This window comes from Bos indicus x Bos taurus, chromosome 20 (genome assembly GCF_003369695.1).
Source record: "Bos indicus x Bos taurus breed Angus x Brahman F1 hybrid chromosome 20, Bos_hybrid_MaternalHap_v2.0, whole genome shotgun sequence".
NCBI classification, from domain to species: domain Eukaryota; kingdom Metazoa; phylum Chordata; class Mammalia; order Artiodactyla; family Bovidae; genus Bos; species Bos indicus x Bos taurus.
The window spans coordinates 70,486,383-70,499,891 of NC_040095.1; the positions used below are offsets into that span (position 1 = coordinate 70,486,383).

The 13,509-nt window shown below is 66.7% G+C and overlaps 1 protein-coding gene across 1 annotated transcript; it reads left to right on the forward strand.

The window, feature by feature from the left end:
* The first annotated feature begins 6,565 nt into the window (after nucleotides 1–6,565).
* Nucleotides 6,566–10,923, forward strand: IRX4 (iroquois homeobox 4). The gene is made up of 4 exons (XM_027520245.1): nucleotides 6,566–7,182; nucleotides 7,836–7,945; nucleotides 8,807–9,135; nucleotides 9,541–10,923. Exons 1-4 carry the CDS (start codon nucleotides 6,937–6,939, stop codon nucleotides 10,371–10,373), a joined length of 1,518 nt encoding a protein of 505 aa, XP_027376046.1. The 5' UTR covers nucleotides 6,566–6,936; the 3' UTR covers nucleotides 10,374–10,923.
* The last annotated feature ends 2,586 nt before the right edge of the window (nucleotides 10,924–13,509 follow it).

Consider the following 13,509-nt stretch of genomic DNA (forward strand, 5'->3'; position numbering starts at 1 on the left):
GCCAGCCAGGGCTGCTTCATCATTTCCTCAGAGCCAGGCGGGCCTGGCAGTGAGGCCGGAGGGCTGGAGCAGCTCCCTGCCCGAGCTCAGGGGCTAGGGAACAGAGGCTGGCCCCTGAGGCTTCCGGCCCTCAGTCAGGGGCCAGAGCCAGGTCCAGGCTGACAGCATCCAGATGATGGTCTCTGGGCGAGTCCAGGGAAGGGAAGCCCTCACTCCCAAGGAAGGTCTCCCAGTGGTGCCACCTCCAGACGCCTGGAGCGGTCAGGGCTACAGAAACCCTGCAGGAACACAGCCTCTGGGCTGCCTGGGCTCCCTGACACAGCAGTGTGTTGTTGCTAAAGAGGGAGGCCCTGGTGAATGTGAATTGAGTTTATCACCCAATCAAGGTCGTAAACACAAGCCTGCCTTGCTCATCTTCAGCTATGAAAAGAATCTGAGTCCAGGTAAGCCTCTCTCTCGGGGAAGTGGCGGCCTGTCTTGTTGGCCCCAGGACACAGCCCAGAGCATCGAGCACAGCAGGAAGGAGGAGACAAAGAAACAGGCAGAGCTGCAGGCAAACCCCATCCCTCCCCAGGGTGCAACTCACTGCCCCCCATCTCCTTCCCGCTGGACACCCCTTCCCAGAACACTTCCATCAGCCCAGGGCAGAGGGACAGGGACATGCCTGCAGGGAGGCAGCCTGGAGGAGGCCCGGCCTCCTGTTACAGAGCAGGCCCAGAGGCCAGAGCTGATCCCCTCCCCCCACAGAAGCCACTGGAAGCACCAGGGCCAGGAAGCTGGGGTGGGGGTGATGGGCACAGGCCCCCTCCTCTCCCAGAGGAAGCCCCGCCGGCCCACCGCCTGGACACAAAGTCGCCCCAGCCCGGAGCACCACCCTCCACCAGTGAAGCCTGGCAAACACTCGTGGCCTTTCCACCTGCTGCAGAAAAGGGGTGGGCTGGCAGCAAGTTTTTTCAGGCATTCTGCAAGTCAGCAAGCCTCAACCGTCACTGACGGGCCAGGAATCACAGCAGAAACAAGTTCAGGGTTCTCTGAAGTGGAAGTGACAAGGATCTGGGAGGACACGAGGGCAGGGGGTTCAGGGTGGGCTGGGGGAGGGTCAGGGGTCAGGGAAGCCGGGACCTGGGCCCACCACACGGGCCTGCCCTCCCAGCCGCAGGGGGCAGAAGCCACAGACTGTCCACATGGAAACACTAGAAGGCCAAAGGCCCAGGCCAGCAGGGCTCCGGAAGGCCTGATAAAGCCCTCCTGGCAGGAGGCCTCGTTGTGGGCCAGGTCCTGGTCACAGGTTCAGTGGTCCCCAAGCAGGCCCTGTCGCCTGGACACACCCAGATCCACCTGCCCAAGCCCCCTGCCCACAGCCAGGCTCCCGCCCAGCCCAGGGCCCACTGCCCTGAGCGTCAGATCCAGTGGGGCCAAGCGGGGACACATCGGAAAGTGGGCTCCCCAGGGTGAAGGGGCAGCGTTGGGGGAGGGGCGAGAGAGAGGCGGGCCCTGGAGGCAGGACCCCAGCCCCCTCCAAGGAGCACTGGGCTTTCAGCACCTGGGCGCTCCATTGGATCCCCAGCGCCGGGATACTAAGGCCAAGAGAGGGCTGGGGAGTGGGGACTGGCGAGAGAGGGGCTGGGCGGAAGGGGGAAACCCTGGGGTCCTGTCCCGGAGCGGCTCCGGAGGCCCCAAGAAGCAAGCCGGGCGCGGGGAGGGCCCTCTGAAGGCCCGCGAGGACCCTGAGGCCGCCTCGAGCGCTTGGCCCAATCGAGGCCCTCCTGTTCCGGCCGGAGGGTCCTCTCGAGCCGGGGTGCCCCCGCCCCCCACCCCGCCGCCGTCCGAGGGCGCCCCTCATCCCGGCCCCAGCGCCCCGCGCGCCCCGGTCGCCCTCGCCGGCCGGGCGGAGGGGAAAAGTCGGCGAGCGCGCGGCGCCCGCGGGGGAAAGCGTTAATGGGCGCCGGGTGGGAGCCGCGCGCTCGCTCGCCCACGTCACGCCGGTGCGGGCTCGGCTGACGACCGCGGCGCCTGGGGACGCCGGCGCGCTCCGCTTGCTCGCCAGGTGCTCCGCCTGGAAATGTCTCCATTAGTTGTCGCCCGCTCCCCGCTGGAGCGCGCGCGCCGAGCGGCCGCGCGGAGCCCTCGCGGGCGGCCGGCAGTGGCCCGGCGCCACCGCAGGTAGGCGAGGTCCCCGCGCCCGCCCCCGCCCCGGGGCTCCGAGACCCCTCCCCCCGGCCGAAGAGGCGGAGGCTCCGCGCGGCCGCCGAGGGGCGCGGGCGGCGGCGGCGGCGGCGACTCCCCGGTGCGTCCCGGGCTGCGCGCTGCTCTCCGCGGCCCCGGCGCCCGAGCGGCGCGGGCGGGCGCGTCCCCGGCGCAGGTAGGGAGTGGGCCCGGCCGCGCAAACTTTGCGAGGATCGCTCCTGCGCTGGGGGCGCAAAGTTTGCTGCCCGCCGGTGGGGTCTCTGGAGGCGGCCGCGTCGGCCGCAAGTGGAGGGAAAACGGGGGGCGGGGGCGGCTTGGGGCACGGGGGCCTCGCGGAGCCGGGGGCCTGCGCTGGGACGCCCGGCTGACAGCCTTCCCGGCTCGGGCGGCGCCCTGGGAGCCAGCGGCGGGGCCGCGGTGGGAAAGCGGGAGGGAATGGGCCGGAGCGCGGGGCGTTTCGCGAGGAGGACTCATCCCGCGCGCCTGCAGCTCGCCCGGGGCTTCGCGGGAGACCCCAGAGGAGCGGCTTCGAAAGAGCGACCCGCCAGGCTCGGGGTTAGCGACTGGGGCTTCGGGACACCTAGAACCCCCCGAGCCCCACACCCCGCCCGGTGTCCGCGAGCAGTGGGCCCGGCGCCTGAGAGAGGAAGGCCCTGCCCTGGGCTGCGCGCCCCCGCCCCAGCCTCCCGGCTCGGGTCAACTTCTCCGGGCTGGAGCGGGCCCCCCACCCCCGCGTCGTGCCCGCGCGACTCTCGGGGCAAGGGAGCGGAGGCCCCAGGAAACAACTCTGGGGACCGGTCAGACCTCGGGGGCTCAGCTGATCTCAGGGGAGAAGCCCTGCCGAGAGCAGAGGAGGGTCAGGACCCGGCCTCTCTCCCCAGGGCCAGCCGTGGTTCCGACGGCCGACACCACCCCTGGGCAACAAGGGAGCGCCAAGTACCTCTAGGACTGGGGACTAATCGTCCTCAGGGCCCCTCAGCCCCGGCTCCCTTGGAATTCAGCAGGCCCGTGGGGGCATCTGACCAAAATCGAGGCGCTGCCTTGTCCGTGGGGAAGCGCTTGGTTTCCGGCAGTTCCTGCCCGCGGGCGTGTTTTTAGAACGGGGGTCCTTCGAGGAAGTGGGCTCAGGAAGCCGAGTCTGTGCAGGCACGTGTAGACTGATGGTGCCTGAGACTCTGCCACTAGGTCTGTCCTGCTCTCAGGGAGAGATCTGGGGACTCAGCTCACGCCTGGGCCTTTTAGGAAAGCACGCGGGAGAGTTATTCCTGCCTTAACTAGGGGACAAAGATGGCCCAGAAAGCACTGGGCTCCGGCAGACGGTCTTGACAGAGGCACAGGTTGGCAGCAGTGTGTCGGGGTGTGCCCGCGAGTGCAGATGGTCGGGGTAACCTGGCCTCCAGGGAGCTTCGCAGGGGCTGTGTGGGCGGCCCGCAAGGCCGGGAGATTCCTCCCGCAGCCCCAAGCTTCCCCAAACTGGGGGGCAGGCGGCCCCTCACGCGGCCAGTGTGGCCTGGGCCAGCACCGAGGATCGGGGTCAGAGGCCTAGCAAAGCGCCTTGGGCGAGTGGGGTTTCAGGGCCAGGGAAAGAAGACGGCCGGCCAGACGCGGGAGGGCGGGACTGCGAGTGTCTGTCCGCGCGCTCAGGGTGGAAAGGAAAACAGGAGAACTAGCGGCGAGGGTCAAGACAGCCCCTGAAACCCCTCCCCCAGAGCCGCGCGGCCCGCTGCGCCCACCGCGCGCCGAGGGTGTGCAGGTCTGCTCAGAAGATGAATGGTGCGTGTTCAGGGGCGCCGTTTCCCGGGAGCCGCGGCCGAGTCTCCGGGGAGGAAATGGGCGCGGCCTGGACGCGGCGAGCGGTGGCCCCGAGGCGCTGGCCGCTGGGACCTGCGCGGTGGCTTCCTCCCCGGCGGCTGAACGCTTCCAGTCGCCGGGCGGCGGGGGGGCCCGGCCACGGGAATGGGGCGAGGAAAGGATGCCGAATGCCTTCCTCCAGTGAAGACGGCCGCTCCCTGAGCCCTCGGCCACCCCTGCTCGGGCGCCCTTCCCTCCCCATCACCCGGGGAGAGTGAGTTGTTTGTAAACAATAAATAATGGAAAGTAGGAGGATGTTTCCTAAAAGCCTCGGCCAAGCAGGAAAACGGGGAGGAGGGGGGAGCAGGGCAGAGTGGGGGAGGGGAGGCGCCGCGGCGCAGGAGGCAGAGCGACGGAGAGATTCATTTCTGCCGAGAAGCCCCGGTGGCTAGTTCCTTATTATTTACAGGAAGGTGATATTAGCAATTCAGGTGAGAAAGAAAGAAACGCGGCCGCCATGAAATCAATACAGAATTCAAAAACAATTATTAATGTCATTTGACTCGTGTTCTTTATATATCTCTTCCGGCTACAGACGCTAAAGTGTCTGAATGATTTGCATGGAGCGGCTATTCATTATTTCCGAGGATTTTCTTTGGCGGGCCGCTCGGACGTGGCCGGCTGCGGTCCAGAGCGATCGGAGAACTCGTACTTTTCGTCTGTAAATTAAAGCAATTACGCCGCAGATATTATAGGATGCGTACTGTGGTCTCCAGATAGTCATCAATCACCTTGAACCAAGCTGTCAGAGCGGGCAGATTTCGTTTCTGGGAGGCAGGTTTGCAGCTGGGGAGAGGGCGAGAACGTCATCATTAATTAGAGGGTGACCCTGAGGCGATTCACAGGTCTGAACCCAGGGATCGTTCCCAGCAAGTCTGCACAGCGCCGCCGCGAACGGCTCCCTCCCGGCGGCCGCGGGAGGCCCGGCCGGGCGGGAGCTGCAGGGGCGAGCCCGGGCCCCGCTGGGTGGCTGCGCCGAAGGCAGGCCGGGGTTCCGGGTGGCCCGGGCGTCCCCTTGCCGCCTGGGCGCCGGGCTCGCGCAAGGTCCCAGGCCGGGGATCGGCTGCGGAAGCGCTGGGGTGTGCCCGCGACCGCTCCTTGAGCCCCGGGCAGGGAAGGCCGCCCCGGCCAGGCGCCCCGCGCCCCCTCCCCAGTGCCTAGGCCCGAAGGTGGCCGCGAAGAGCGAGCGCAGCGCGAGGGCCCCCGGAGCCGAGTTAGGAAACCAGCTCCTCGGAGCGCGCCGGGCTGTCTGGCAGTCCCGAGTTCAGCCGCGAGGGGCAAGGGGAGGGCGGCCCGCGAGGCGGGCGGGGGCGAGCAAAGGGAGGGCCGGTGCGCCGAGCGGGAACAGACTGGACGAGGAGGGGCTGGCTCCCCCGGGGCCCGGCGGCCGGCAGTGGCGAACCCTCAGGCCCACCGAGTCCCGGGGCGGCGGGCTCCGGGGAGGGCCCAGGCCCACACACTCAGGGCACTCTGACTCCCAGATGCGGACGGCGCCCCGTGACCGCGCGAGTGCTGGAACTGCGGCCCGCTGTGGGGTTCGAACTGCAGGGAGGCTTCGCCCAGTCCCCGTTAACAATAGTCGCTGCGCGCCGCCCTCCGCCGCCGCGCGCCGGCCCGCGGAGCTGCCTGCCTGCCTGCCTTCCACCTGGAGGGGCGCGCGGGGCCGAGGCCGGCCGGCTGCGCCAGCGCCGAGCTAATTTTAACTGTTGATTACGGCTCCCGCGAAGCCTCACTCGCACACCCCTCGTCCGTCTCATTTGTAATTGAGACTAATGATTACAGTGGGGCGGGAAGGAGCAGCTGCTCATTAATTAATTTCTAATTAAAAGTCCTTCCGTCCTCAGTGACTAAGGAGAAACTCCGTGCGTCGGGGCGATGTTGACTGCTCCTCGGAGGAAATTCATTTGTTTCGGCCGTGCGCCCTCCGCCCCGGGCGGCGCGGCCGCCTGTCCCCGCCCCGCCCGGCCGGGCCGGGGCCGAGTGACCCCCGCGTCTGCGGCCGGGCCGGGCTGCGCGGCGTGGGGCTGACGTCAGAGCCTCCGCCGCTTAAAGCCGCGCACCGCTGACTTGACGGATTCGCACGACTCATTTTTTTTTTCCCTTTTTTGCAAAATATGTATTTGTGTCGCCGCTGCGAGGCCGGTCGGTCCCAGTGTCCCCTCCAGGCTCCGGACTGTGAAGCTGAGAGGATCGCCGCGGCTCACTTTCCTCTCCACTTAGAAAAGTTTACCGAGCTTGTGGCTGCATTAACCGGCTCTTCTGCTTCGCCCTCCCAGTGTCTAGAAGCCCGCGGCCCCCGAGCAGTGGCCGCGCCACGCCGGCCCCCTCGCTCAGGACCCTGCCGGCCCCGCCCGCCGGCCCCGGGCCCGCCATGTCCTACCCGCAGTTTGGGTACCCCTACTCCTCGGCACCCCAGGTAAGGGGGCCCCGCTAGACCAGCCACCCGCTATCACCTCCCAGCGAGCGGGGCCTGTGCCACGCACCCCTGGCGACCCACCCTGGGGCGGGCAGAGGCCGGAGGAACACCGACGGGCAGGGCCCCCATTTCCCGCTTTTGTTTGTCCTCCACCCCCTCCCGGGCTCTGAGGTGTGCCCCGGGGAACCTGGGGACCCAGGAGAGAGGTGGCACCCGAGGGCGTGCGCGCTGAGGCCTTGGAAACCCCCGGGGAGGGTGTGAACATTCCGTCCAGGAGGCACTGGGCCCCACGTGGCTGGAGGAGACCGGGCGCACTTGCATCCTGGAAAGGGACGCGCGGATCTGTGTGGACGATGGCAGCGCCGCCAAGGACACGGAGTCCGCGCCCCCGGGGCTGTGCGTGGGGCGGACGCAGGCCCAGGGGCCCAGCCTCGAGTCCGGAGGGGGCCCCCCTTCCTCACCCCTCTTTCCCCTAGTTCCTGATGACCACCAACTCCCTGAGCACGTGCTGCGAGTCCGGTGGCCGCACGCTGGCCGACTCTGGGCCAGCTGCCTCGGCCCAAGCGCCCGTCTACTGCCCGGTCTACGAGAGCCGGCTGCTGGCTACCGCGCGCCACGAGCTCAACTCGGCCGCGGCGCTGGGCGTCTACGGGGGCCCCTACGGCGGCTCGCAGGGCTACGGCAACTACGTGACCTATGGCTCCGAAGCCTCCGCCTTCTACTCGCTGGTAAGGGGAGGGGGTGCCTCGCAAACCTTCTTCCTGCCACGCTCACCTCAACCGACCCAAACTGGAGGCGAGGGGCGAGTCCCCTGGGGCCCGGGCGTTGGGAGGTGGGAGAGCACGCCCCACCCTAACCCTGGCCTCCAAGCCTGGTCCTTCAGAGCGCACCAGCCCCAGGGTTGGGGGCTTCTGGTGGGTAGGGCCTCGTACTGAATGTACTTATTGTTTTCTGTCTGCTCTCTATTGAGTTGGGATCAGATATGTGGTTCTGTCGCAGCTCGCTCGGGCCTGTCCCCCACCCGGTCCCCTACCCCCCTCCTTCTCGCTGGGCTCCTCCCCATTTCCACCCTCGCTTCGCCCTGCGCCCCCGGCCAGCCCCTCCGCCTCTGCCGTCGCCCAGTCGCTCCCGCCCCCAGCCTCTTCCCCTCTCTCATTCCCTGACACCCCAACTCTGCTCCTCCTCATTCCACATCTTGGGGTTCCTTCGCTACCTGGGCCCGAAGGGCAGCCTGGGACCGGGCCAGGCGGCTGGGGATGGGGGCGGGATGGCGGCTTCCGAGGGGCCTGCGGGAAGCCCGCCGGACCCAGCGTTCCTAGGGGAGGGGTCGAGCTGGGTCGCATCCCGGAAGCTGCAACCCCAGGCTCACGGGCTCCTACAGAACAGCTTCGACTCCAAGGATGCGCCGGGATCTGCGCATGCGGGCCTCGCTCCCGCCGCTGCCGCCTACTACCCTTATGAGCCGGCGCTGGGCCAGTACCCATATGACAGGTGAGGGCCACCCCGCCACGCCCCCCCCGACACCCGACCCCCACAGTCCCGCCCCCGACCCCCCACGGTCCCACCCCCGACCCCCCGATCCCCGCCACGGCCCAGCCCCCGACCCCCGAGCCACGCCCCCTCTGAAAATTTGGGCGACTGAGCAAGGGGTCTTTCCCGGGTCAAGCTCCAGCTGAGCCGGGGTTGGGCGCACCCGCCTCCTACCGAGCCCATGTCTCCACGGCCTAAAGGCTAAGCTGTCTCCCGCGCGGCACCCACGCCGTCTTTCCCGACTCCCAAAGCCCAGACTTCGGCCGCCTCCCCCACCCGGAGAGGTGCGGCCTGTGCGGGGCGTCCGGGCCCAGCCCACAGCCCCTACAGGGGCGACTTTGTGCACCAGCAGACGGCCAGCCTTCGTGGAGCGACAGACGCCTGTAATTGCAGGCCTCGCACGTAGACCCTGCGGGCACTATGTCCCCACAGGCGCTCGGGACCATTTCTGCCCACGGGTGGTGCGTCGTTGGGTTCTTCGGGTCCCTGCGATGTGCTTTCCTGGTTTTAGGATCAAAGGGGCCCAGTAAAGGACCTCACAGAGACATGAGTGTCTGTAGGGTGACAGAGACCTGGCCGGCCTTCTCCCCCACCCACTGGGACCTCTCTGACTCCATATAGGTTTAATCAAATGTAAACATTGAAAGACAGCGCCCACCTGGGTAAAACCCATTCCACCATAAACACACAAACCTCCCCCCCCCACCCACACGACCGTGATTGAAAGCCACGTGGGCCTGGCCCTGGCCGCCCCACCCCCCCCCCCGCCCCCGCCTGCTGTGCGGGCCGCTGCCGGCGCCCCATTGCCCAGCTTGTCCCCAGGTACGGGACCATGGACAGCGGCACTAGGCGGAAGAACGCCACGCGCGAGACCACCAGCACGCTCAAAGCCTGGCTGCAGGAGCACCGCAAGAACCCCTACCCCACCAAGGGCGAGAAGATCATGCTGGCCATCATCACCAAGATGACCCTCACGCAGGTCTCCACCTGGTTCGCCAACGCGCGCCGGCGCCTCAAGAAGGAGAACAAGATGACGTGGCCTCCGAGGAACAAGTGCGCAGACGAGAAGCGGCCCTACGCCGAGGGCGAGGAGGAAGAAGGGGGCGAGGAGGAAGGCCGGGGGCAGCCCCTCAAGAGTACCAAGGTTGAAGGTACCCGGGAGGCTGGCGGTGCGGGGCCTGGTCTCAGGGCGGGGCTCCCTGCGCCTTCTCTCGTGTTTTCGGATCTCTAAAGGCGTGGGATAAGGCAAGCCTCTGGGCCTAAGCTGCGAATGGAGTGCCCTGGCCCCGAGGAAGCGAGGCTGTGTGAGCCAGGGGACCCAAGCAGTGAGCTGGGACTCGCGCAAAATCACCCCGTTTGGTAGGAGGCCGGAATCAGATTGGTCCCTGTTCCGGGGACCAGGAGCCTGGAGGAGATGGGAGCTAGAGGAAATAAGCACGTTTTTCCTCGCTCCAAAGTGGCCCCTAACCATGCGCTCAGACCCGGGAAGGAGGGTACCGGGTTCGGCGAACCGCCACCCCGTCTCCCTTCACTGGTCACTCTTTCTCTCCCGGCAGAGCCCATCGGCAAAGGAAAGGACCTGGAGCTCAGCGACTTGGAGGACTTTGACCCCCTGGAGGGAGAACCCCCAGAGTGCGAGCTGAAGCCTCCCTTCCAGCCCCTGGACGGCGGCCTGGATCGCATCCCCACCGGGCCGGAAGGGCCCAGCGCCCCGGGGAAGGAGGCTCCGGGCGCCCTCCGGCTGCCCCTGGCCGCCGGGGGCGGGGCCGCTCTGGACCAAGACCTGGAGAGGGCCCGGAGCTGCCTCCGGAGCGCGGCGGCCGTGCCGGAGCAGCCGGCGGGCGCGGGCGCGGGGGGCGGCCCACAGGTCTGCGAGTCCAAGCTGGGCTTCGCTCCCTCTGGGGCGTCGGCCGGCCTCGAGGCCAAGCCACGCATCTGGTCCCTGGCGCACACGGCCACCGCGGCCACCGCCACCGCCTTCAGCCAGACTGAGTTCCCCTCGTGCATGCTCAAGCGCCAAGGCCCCCCCGCGGGCCCTGCGGCCCCCTCCTCGGCACCCGCCTCCTCCTCGCCCGCGGCCCCGGCCCCCGCCGGTGCCCTGGACAGGCACCAGGACTCCCCGGTAACCAGTCTCAGAAACTGGGTAGACGGGGTCTTCCACGACCCCATCCTTAGGCACAGCACTTTGAACCAGGCCTGGGCCACAGCCAAGAGCGCGCTCCTGGACCGGGGGCCGCTGGGCCGCTCGCTGGGGGCGGGCGCCAGCGTGCTGACCACGCCCCTGGCGCGCCCCTTCCCGCCCGCCGCGCCCCCCGACGACCCCGCCGCCGGCGCCACCAAGGACCTGCTGGCCGTGCCAAAGGCCGGCGGCAAGCCCTTCTGCGCCTAAAGGGCAGGGCACCGGGGCAAGGAGAGAACCGGCGCTCAGGCCGCAGGCGCGAACGTGGCCTACCCTTTTTTACCGAGTGTCCAAAGCGAGGCGAAAGGGCGGCGCAGCTCAGGCCGCCAGCCCTCCCCGGAGGGAGCGTCTGAACTCGGGCTCCCCGGGGCCACGGACGGGAGTCGGCCGGGCCCCCCAACTGAGGGACCCGCCGGACGGGGCTGCTCTCAGAGCGGCAGGGAGACGCCCTGAAGCATAAAGTTTACATCCGAAAGTTTACACGCGAAGACGCGCCGTTCGAGGCCCGTTTGTGTTGCTGTCCCCTCTGGGTTTGAGGCTTGCTACTGTTCCTTGTGAAGACTCCTCAGCCTGCTGACCTTCCGACTTCATCCTCAGCACATACTTTTCACCAACAGCACTTCACCGAGTTTACACTGTTGCACACTCTTAACCCGATAAAATTATGTTTTTTTATGTATGTTCACACCAGTAATTGCCTGCTTCAGAGGCTGTTATAACAAAACCAATAAAACCGAGTGGTGGTGTTTGCATTGCAAAATGAGCACGTGTGAAACCCAGCGATTTGGAAACGTGAGAGAGAAGCTGCCCATCTCCCGATCCCCGAGGGCAGCAGCAGGGCGGCTTACAGAGCCCAAGACCTCAAGTGAAGCCATTGTTTCAAAAACCAGTCACACTAAACTCAGGATTCTGTAGTGTTTCCGATTAGAAGGTGATGAGAGACCCCAAACTTTTCAACTCTCCTCGTGCCAGACCCCAGAATTTTGAGAAGGTAAAAGTTTCTTTGGCTAGATTAGAAAAACTGTTAAACTTCCGAATTCCCTGGGACTGTGCCCTGATGGGGGAGGGGTGTGCGGCCGCCACTGCCCTCAGCCCCGCCGGGGCAGAATGAGCTGCCTCTCGCGGCCTTGGGGCCTCCGAACTCCGCCGGGAAGGGGGTGGGGGGAGCGAGGCGGGACGTCAGGAGGTGGGGATGGGGGACCCGCCCCTATACTCTCAGCCTCCGCCTTCTGCAAAGCCTGCAGCGCGGTCCGAGAGAGGGATGAGCTTAGTAGAAGGAAGACCCCAGGCGGGGCTGGAAGGAACGCCCGGGGGCGGGTGGGGGAACGTAAGCCTCCCCCGCCTCGCCTAGGTCCTTGCAGACCCCTAGCTTTGCTCAGAAACTCGGTTGCCCCACCCACCCGGCGGACCCCGGTTCGCCGGTGGTCTTGCAGCTCGGATCTGAAGGAAAATCGCTGGTTTCCTCCCCAAGATGGACTCTGCGGAGTTCCCTGCCCACCCCCGCCGGCTTCTGTCCCCCCATCACCCCACCCAGCTCCTCCTCCCCACGTCGCGCAAGCGCCCTTCGAAGACACAAGAGGAGCTCGCACTGGATTCAGCGCTGGCCCTCACCTGCCAGCTCCCTGTCTAAGGCTCCCCTGGGCCTCACAGCTGTCCCAGGTGCCCAGAGGAAGGGCGGGCCGCCAGACAGGAGCCTGCGAGGGTGCAGCAGCCCGATCGTGCTTCGGTAAAGAGATGGTGGCCCTTGGTCCGTAGGCGGACAGACTGACAGCCGCAGAGATGCCAGCTGAAGACAAGAGTCGCCCCGCCGACCGGCAGGCAGCCTTCGAGAGACACAGGAGGCCCGGCCCTTCTTTAGGAGGGGCTGGGTGCTCCTGGACTAGGGCCCCGTGGGTCCCGGCCACCTGGGAAAGGTCGGGCGGTCGAGGCGCTGGAAAGCGGGCCCGATGGGGTGAGTGTCCCACCCGGGAGAGGGAACCCGCGAGGGGCACCCCTGAGCGGTGACCCCTGCTGGCGGGACCTTGAACCCCAGGTCTGGAGCGGAGGGCGCGGGCGCGGTCCCTGCGCCCCGCCGGCCCTGCGGTAATTGGATTGTATCCGCCCGCGCGCTGTCACCGTATTGACTTTCGCTCTCTTGGATGATATTATCCGGACTCGGAAGCTCGCCGCTGATGTGTCTGTCAAAAGGCTGCGGCGGGAGCCCCCGGCCTGGCGAGCGAGCATCAGCCAAGATAATTTGAAGTGAAATTTTCATTTTGACAGTAAACCCCTCAATTTCTAAAGGCTCCGCGCTCCGAGAGCTCGCTGGCAGGGGGAGGCTTTGCAGAAAGCCCACGTCTTAGACTGAAAAGGGCAAAAGAACTCGAATTAGTTGTAATAGATAAAAGGGCAAAAATAAAGAGTCAAGGGTACTTGACAGTAATAGCGAAAGTGGAGTCTCAGGGGAGATGCTGCGGCCGAGGCTGGGGCGCCAGGAATTTTAATGCGCGGCCGCCGTGTGCGCCCCCACCCCGCCTTAGACAAAGCCAGACATTTTCAGCGAAAACAAGGTTTCGCGGACACAGGAGGCTTGGCTCGGCGAGACAAGAGCTGCGGAGCCAGAAACCCCAGGAACCCCAGGCTGGGGCTTCTGTAGGGCCCAGGCTGTGGGCCGCGCGCGGCTGGGCGCGCGTGCGCGCGCAGCGGTCCGGCTGGGTCCGACTCTGGCTCCTTCCCGAGAGGGCCCTCCCGGGATCCAGCCCAGGCGACTCCAGCAATCCCAGCCCGTTGCCCCAGGGACTCCAGGCCCCTGGCATCGCCAGGGCGCAGAGGCCCCGCGTGTCCCCGCAGAACCCCCCAAGTGCAGGAGCCCTCAGGTCGTGGTGAAACTGGCTCACCGGAAGGGTTTATTGGAAACCGAGAAATTGTATGAAATAAAGACATCAAGCGGAGAGCCGGGATGCAGCCGCATACCAGGGGCGACTCGCCCAAAAGACGCTCCAAAGCTGGAGTCGTCACGTAGACGCACACCCGTCATCTTTGGGGTACACTCTGGCAGGGTCACTCACCCACCCTCTGGCTGATCTTCAGAGCAGGGTCGGGCTAGCACAAGCGGGGCGGGAATGCATGTTTAGGCGCGGGCGCGGCGGGGCGAGGCCGCCGTCCGTGGGGCGGGGGGCGCGCTTCCCTCCCAGGGAGGCCGTCAGAAGGGCGCGGGCCCGAAGCTCTCAGCCGCTCAGGCGTGGCGAATTCAAACACACCAAGGAGGGGACGCTAAATTAACGGCGCTCTTTACATAGAGCCCAAATAAAACTGTAATCAGCGGCGCGTTACTTTTCATTAAGCGAGTCTGACAGCGGCATATCCA

Coding starts and splice junctions, on each gene's coding strand:
- IRX4 (XM_027520245.1), top strand. CDS start 6,937: ATGACCACCAACTCCCTGAGCACGTGCTGCGAGTCCGGTGGCCGCACG. Junction 7,183..7,835: donor CCTCCGCCTTCTACTCGCTG/GTAAGGGGAGGG, acceptor GGGCTCCTACAG/AACAGCTTCGACTCCAAGGA. Junction 7,946..8,806: donor GGCCAGTACCCATATGACAG/GTGAGGGCCACC, acceptor GCTTGTCCCCAG/GTACGGGACCATGGACAGCG.